A 7279-nucleotide genomic window follows, 5' to 3' on the forward strand; every position below is an offset into this window, starting at 1 on the left:
AAAACAAATCAATTTTATCATATCTTAATTTATACTGAGCCTTCTCCTATTTTTAAAAACATCTTGGAATCACCTCTGCCTGCTCCTCCACAGGCCACTCCTCAGATTCCACAAGATGCGCCAACGCCCCCTGCTCCAGCAGCGGTAGCGGCTCCTAGGCATCCCATGTCTACTCGCTCCAAACATGGTATTTCGAAACCTAAACAGATTTTTTCTCTTCTTGCCAAACCTTTCTCACCACTTCCAAAAAGCCCTATTAAAGCCTTGAGTGATCCTAATTGGAATCCATCTATGACTGTTGAGTACGATGCTATTGTTAAAAGCGAGACTTTTGATCTTGTGCCTAGACCGCCTAACGTTAACATTGTGCGCTCTATGTGGTTGTACAAACATAAGTATGATGCAGATGGAAATTTCAAAGGCCACAAATCACGACTGGTAGCCAATGGGAAGTCTCAAGAGCATGGCATTGACTACGATGAAACATTCAGTCCAATAGTCAAACCAGCCACCATTCGAACGGTTCTCAATGTAGCTCTCGAGAATGATTGGCCAGTTCATCAGCTTGATGTCCAGAATGCTTTCTTGCATGGCACGTTGGATGAGGAAGTATACATGTTTCAACCATCGGGCTTCATCGATAAAGATAGACCAAATCATGTTTGCAAGCTAAAGCGTTCAATCTATGGGTTGAAACAGGCTCCGAGGGCTTGGAATGCAAGATTTGTTTCATTTATTACTAACAATGGCTTTATCCAAACAAAAACGGATACAAGTTTATTTGTTTACAGGAAAGGAAATCTCATGGCCTATCTCTCTACTATTCCTCTGCGAGACACCGTTATCAATCTCCTCAAATCGGAATTTCCAATGAAAGATCTTGGAGTCATCAGCTCTTTCCTTGGCGTCTCGGCCAAGTTCAATGAGAAAGGCCTCTTCCTCTCCCAAGCCAGCTACACATCGGAGATAATCCAGCGAGCCGGCATGTCTGAGTGCAAGCCATGTACGACACCAGTGGACCTGAAATCAAAACTTGCAGAAGACGCATGCAAGTTAATAGACAACGCTACAGAGTATCGAAGCCTCGCCGGAGCTCTCCAGTACCTGACTTTTACACGCCCCGACATCTCCTATGCAGTCCAGCAAATATGTCTCTTCATGCATGCACCTCGCGAGCCACATATGCAAGCTCTCAAGCGTATTCTACGCTATCTACAGGGCACCAAATCGATGGGACTTCAACTTCTCAAACACCAAAAGCTGTCTCTTACTGCATACACAGACGCTGATTGGGGCGGTTGCCCTTCGACAAGAAGGTCTACGTCGGGATTCTGCATATACATGGGAGACAACTTGATATCATGGTCTGCAAAGCGCCAACCAACAGTCTCCAGATCAAGTGCCGAAGCTGAGTATAAAGGAGTAGCGAATGTCGTGGCAGAAGCGTGTTGGCTAAGAAATCTCCTCCTCGAGAAAACTGTTTATAATTACTTGAAAACTGGTACCAGACGATTTACACTTCAGTCGTCCAGACGACTTCCAACATCTCAGACGATTTACTGGGGCTATATTCGTAAAAATGGCTTCTGTTTTTTTGTTTGGTCACAAGGGGCTGAGCTGTAATTTCACTAGGCTTTTAGATTAGTTTTGCATTTGATTCAAGTTTGGGTATAGGTTTAGAATTAAAATCAAGTTGTGGTTTAGTTTTGGCAAAAACCCCTTTTTTGAAACGGAGGCAGCACTAATTATCTCTGTCGCAAACTATAAGAAAAGTCAATCATTGGCCCAGTATCATACAGAAGCGTCACGGCGTTGGAAAGCCCAAAAGAGAGAAGTTTAAGAAAACCTAAAAGGCTGAGCTATAGCAGCATGGATGTCCAAAAGCTTCATTATGACATTTTCTACATAAAAAATGTAACAAGATGCAACTTGTGGAATCTACATCTTCAAAACAGGTGAAAGTGAATAAGTAAATTTAGCTCAGTAGCGGAAGCAATCAAATAACTACGGTCGAGTATGGGGATCACGTTGACGATGGTTTGAAGTTATATTATAAGCGAGTCTTGAGAATTGGTAGATAGTCCGCGATATTGTCCCCAACCTTTGGAAGTTAAGGGGGAGATGGGTGCAACCGTGCAAATCTAATTTAGATATATTCGAGATGCATACGTAGCAAGTAACGTGCCTATCAAAGCTGGAACTATGGGAAGCTTAAAACGCACTAAAGGAAAATGTTATTTTATTTGCCATTAACATCATAGTTGATAATGACATCAGGTCTGTTCTTTTCATAGCCGGCCGGAGCAGCGGTAGCGGCAAAAATATATATATAACACTTCGACGGAGACAAAATGAGCGATCTTGATTTTTTTTTTTAATTATCATGGTTTGCCGCAGCGACTATAAAAGTTGATGCGGCTGCCGCAGTTAATTCCAACGTCCCAAAACATGTTTAATCTAAAGCTTGAAATGATCGCTGCGTCTAGGAGTGGGCACTTCGGTTATTTTCTCGGTTCGGTTCGGGTTTGGTTCCGTTTGGTTAGTTCGGTTCTAGTATTTTTTCAACTGAATTAAATCATAGTTAGTTTGGTTTGGTTCGGTTTGATTTGTGTTTGGTTCGGTTTATATTCGGTTTGGTTTGCATTTGGTTCGATGCAGTTTGTTTTTTTGGATCTGTTTAATTAGATTCTTCTTAGTTTAATTTTTTGTAAGAGAAATTATGTTTTATAACATTAATTATGTAAACATAAACTATGCGAGCTAAATTTAATATAAAACTGAAACAAAAACCTTTAAGAAAGTCACAAAGTTTAAGAAAGTCACAAAAGTATATAAAAATCAAAACAAATGAAAGTTAACTAAAAAAAGAAAACCAAAATCATTAGTAATGTTTCTTATATCATTATTAAAAAGTCTGCAATGAATCATCTTCCATGTGACGATGTGAAGAAGAACTTTTATTTTTAATAAAATTTGCTTTAGGTTTTAGGTTTTAAGTTTAGATTTAACATCTACGTTTACATATATAAGAATAAAAAAATTCAAATTTTCTATTTTTTAAATCAATTATTTTGATGATTATATATTAGGTTAGAAGAATATATGTTAATGAATGAAAAATAGAAAATACATGGTTTGGTATTAGAATTTTAGTATATTGGTATTACTAATATTTTTAATTTAAATAATTACAAAAACACATCGGTTTCTCGGTTCGATTCGAACCATTTGAGTTGGAGAAATCTTCATCCAAATGGTTTGAAACAGATTTTGGTTCGGTTCGAATTGGTGTCGGTTCGGTTGGTTCAGTTTGACTCGGTTTGGTTCAGTTTTTCTGCCTACCCCTAGCTGTGTCCAAAGTCTGGAATTTTTTTTCTCAGATGCTTGCTTTAAATTTCGACGCTGACGCTAGTAGCCGCGACTGTGTTCTGAACAGGGCTATCATAGTTTGGAATCTTTGGATAATTAGAAACAAAGATAACTCGGTGATAATTCAAACCTTTTGTAGAGAATACAATTTATATTTCACATTTCAAAGTAATATTATAAGAAGTTCAACTTTTTGGAAGAGGATGATTTACGCTATATCATTATACAACCGTCTAATCCAAAATCTACGTACGGAGACATACATATTTCGGTTCCAAACTTAGGAGTTAAATAAAGATTGATATTTTTATATAATACATAATAACCTTCAGACAAGAAATAACAATGACTATTATGCCTTTATTTTTTTTGTCACAATACTTATATTTATTCTGTTTTTGTTTTTGTTTTTGTTTTTATTTTTGTTTTTGTTTTTGTTTTTGTTTTTGTTTTTGTTTTTGTTTTTGTTTTTGTTTTTGTTTTTGTTTTTGTTTTTGTTTTTGTTTTTGTTTTTGTTTTTGTTTTTGTTTTTGTTTTTGTTTTTGTTTTTGTTTTTGTTTTTGTTTTTGTTTTTGTTTTTGTTTTTGTTTTTGTTTTGTTTTTGTTTTTGTTTTTGTTTTTGTTTTTGTTTTTGTTTTTGTTTTTGTGCAACGAATCTTTATTTTGAAAATAAACTATTATAAATCTTTATAGTAATTTGGTTGAGTATTTTTATTTTTATTTTTTCATTTCAGCTATTCTGATAAGGTATTATTTTTATAAGTTAAATTCATTTGAATACTTTTTAAAATGGTTTATAATCAGAGTTACAATACATTTTGTTTTGGTCGAAAACTAAATTTTGTTAATTTTCACCAATTTTTAAGTAGGAAAGTATTTATACCTGAACATAGAGACTAAATGCAATTCAATATAATGCCTTTGGGTTGGTACATGATATGGAGGCACATCAATGTCCCATGTGGTATCGCTTAGTTTAGGTCTTGAGCGTACTAATAGAACGGAAAATAATAAATACATGAGTTTGCAAATCTATTCTTTTCCTATACGTTTTAAGAAAACTTTTATTAGGTTTCCATCAGCATCACAAAACATCTTATATTAGAGATGCAATAGCAAAATAAAACACATCTGATGCTATTTAAAACAACATTTATATTTAGAATGATGATCTAATTCTGTTAGTTCCTTATTGCATTGCAATGTGATATTAACTTATTTTACCAATTAATATGCGAACATTTTGAAGAATAGGCCATAAAAGAAACCGGTGGACTGATATGTACAATTTGGGGAAATTTGTATGCTAAAATTACGTACCTAATATTGAACTTTATACAGTCCTGTGAATGAAGATTAATGATGTTTAAATTCTCGGAATGGTTTTTGACTTAATTTCTCATTACACAAAAATGCCAAACATAGACCAGAGACGAGAAAATGACATATATAAATGTTAGCGTTCGAAGAATCTAAATAAAAGGCCTTTCTCGCTCTTCGCCTTTGGAAACTGTCTACAGAGGTAGCATTCAGAGTGCAAATGAACGTATGATTGGAGAAATGAGATAAACCAAAAAAGTGTTTTATTTAGCAAACCAGAAACCAAAACATGTGCTAGAATGGAAACTGTCTCTCTTTGAAAAAAAAAAGAAAACTGTGTTTTATGTTCTGACATGTCACATCGTCAATGAAAGCAAATGTAAAACAAATGCATATATTAACTATTAACAAATTAAAAATAGTTCATCTACTATTAAAAGAACGAACGAGCAAACTCTATCATTTCCATTCTATCCATCTTTAGATTTTATCCCACAAAATTTTGTGGTTGCGATTTTCCTTAATCTCATGAAAAAATTTGTAGTTACTCATTAAGCTTTGTAAGTTTTTATAAACTTTGATGACAAGTGTTTATAAATCTGTCGTACATCTTTCTGAGTTTTTTTTTCAAAAAAGAATATTATCAAAACTTACAAATTTTCTTTTAAAAATTTCAAAGTTTCATACAAAATATAAAAAATTAAACAATTATTTTAACAGAAATCAGATAATACTATATATTTTTGTTTACTTTTTGAGAAAAACAATACTATTTTTGTTAAACCAGAAAGTATTTTTTTTAAACACATCATTCATAAATAACGGGAAAGTATTCTTTCTTTTATTTTGATCAAGCATATATTAATCATCAGCAACAAAAAAAAGTAAAGAAAAGAAAAATAAAATTTGTATTTTGCAAGGACCCCATCCTACATTATCTCAGTTAAGACTTGATATAGTTTTTTTTTTTGGTAAAAACAGTTGATATAGTACTGATAATATACCTTATATTTTAATAAATCTTAATATATGAAATATATATATATATATATATATATATATATCTTTATATATTATAGTTTACTTTATTAAAATTTAGTGCTTGCTTTTATAATATTTTTACAAATCTACAAATAATATATCTGTTTTTTTTTTGGATAAAGCAAGACAAAAATAAAACTTTTAAAAATTTGTGTAGTTTTAAAATGTCATAAATTTTGCATCAAATGAAGGACTTGCTATTATGAATTTGCAATATTACAAATTCTTAATTAAATTATAAAAAAAATTCAAAATGAATCTTCATAAATTAGAGAATAACAAAAATATAGACAAACAAGAGTTTCACAATTAAAAAGCAATGTGTAACTATATTGTATTTAACAAGTGAACGTTCATTCTAGATCTAAGTTTACTCTAGGCCAGAAAAAAAAAACTGTTAATCAAGTAGACATATTAATAGTTACGCTACTTATTGTAGAAAAAAATAAAATTTTATTCAATTGAAAGTGAAGTGATTTGTATTATAATACAAAACTAGATTTTGACCCGCGCTTTCAAAACGCGGGTTTATTTTCCTTTTTTTTTTTCAATTGAAATGTCATATTTTCATATATTTATGTTTTATTTTATAAAAGACTTACACTTTTTTATTTATTTATCATATTTTATTTTAAATGACTATTTATGTTAAAAAAATTAAATTTTATTTCTTTAATGAATTAAATTGGTATAACTCTAATAAATTAATTTTATTATGTGGTTAATATTTTAATAAAATAATTATATACTTTTAATAAAGATTTATATTTTTCAATAAAAAATTCAAATTTTTTTATGAATATTTAAATTATATTAAGAAAAAAAATTAAGGATAGTTGAAAAAAAATTATTTGAACTTGGACTCAACGGCCCAAAGGAAAAAAAATGTGATAATTAGATCTGATTTCTTAATCGGCCCAAATGGCCCAAGAGAGATCTGATGTGGGCTGGATAAAAAAAAGACCCAATATAGATGTGTTATTAAAATTACTTGATTACCCTTAATGAAACATGCAATGTTAGTAAAAAAAAGGGGAGGCTAAGGTAATTTTTAAAATAGGATTCTGCTTTAATAGTATAGACTAGATTTCCACCCGCACAACCGTGCGGGTATATATTTTCACAATTATATATATAGATATTTGTTTTACATAATTATTACATATTTTTAATGTTATTCACATATTTAAATGTTTGTATAATTATGCCAGATATAATAATTTTATAGTTTTCATGCTGTAAATTAAAATCATCACATATATATGTTGCTTATTATATATTTGTCTTACTGAACCAAAACTAAAACTTATATAGTTGTCATGTCCTGAATTTTTAAAACATAAAATATATATATAAACATGAAATTTTTTTTTTTAATATAAATATTTTCGTTTATAAACCAAAACTATATTCAATTTAAATTTCTAATTATATTTTATGATAATTTAAATTAAAACTAACTAATTTTTGAAAGTAAATTTTAAAAAATTCTAAAAAAATTTTAAAAAGATTTTGTTAGAACATTAAAAAGATTCTAAGAAGATTCTAA

The 7279-nt window shown here is 30.7% G+C and overlaps 1 protein-coding gene across 1 annotated transcript; it reads left to right on the forward strand.

Moving 5' to 3' along the window:
• The first annotated feature begins 291 nt into the window (after positions 1-291).
• LOC108871853 (uncharacterized mitochondrial protein AtMg00810-like) lies at positions 292-1973 on the forward strand. Its single transcript, XM_018658858.1, has 2 exons — positions 292-1479; positions 1956-1973. Exons 1-2 carry the CDS (start codon positions 292-294, stop codon positions 1971-1973), a joined length of 1206 nt encoding a protein of 401 aa, XP_018514374.1.
• The last annotated feature ends 5306 nt before the right edge of the window (positions 1974-7279 follow it).

The sequence above is a fragment of the Brassica rapa genome, chromosome A05 (genome assembly GCF_000309985.2).
Source record: "Brassica rapa cultivar Chiifu-401-42 chromosome A05, CAAS_Brap_v3.01, whole genome shotgun sequence".
NCBI classification, from domain to species: Eukaryota; Viridiplantae; Streptophyta; class Magnoliopsida; order Brassicales; family Brassicaceae; genus Brassica; species Brassica rapa.

Bases quoted from the DNA above. Each gene is read 5' to 3' on its own strand.
- LOC108871853 (XM_018658858.1), top strand. From the start codon at position 292: ATGACTGTTGAGTACGATGCTATTGTTAAAAGCGAGACTTTTGATCTT.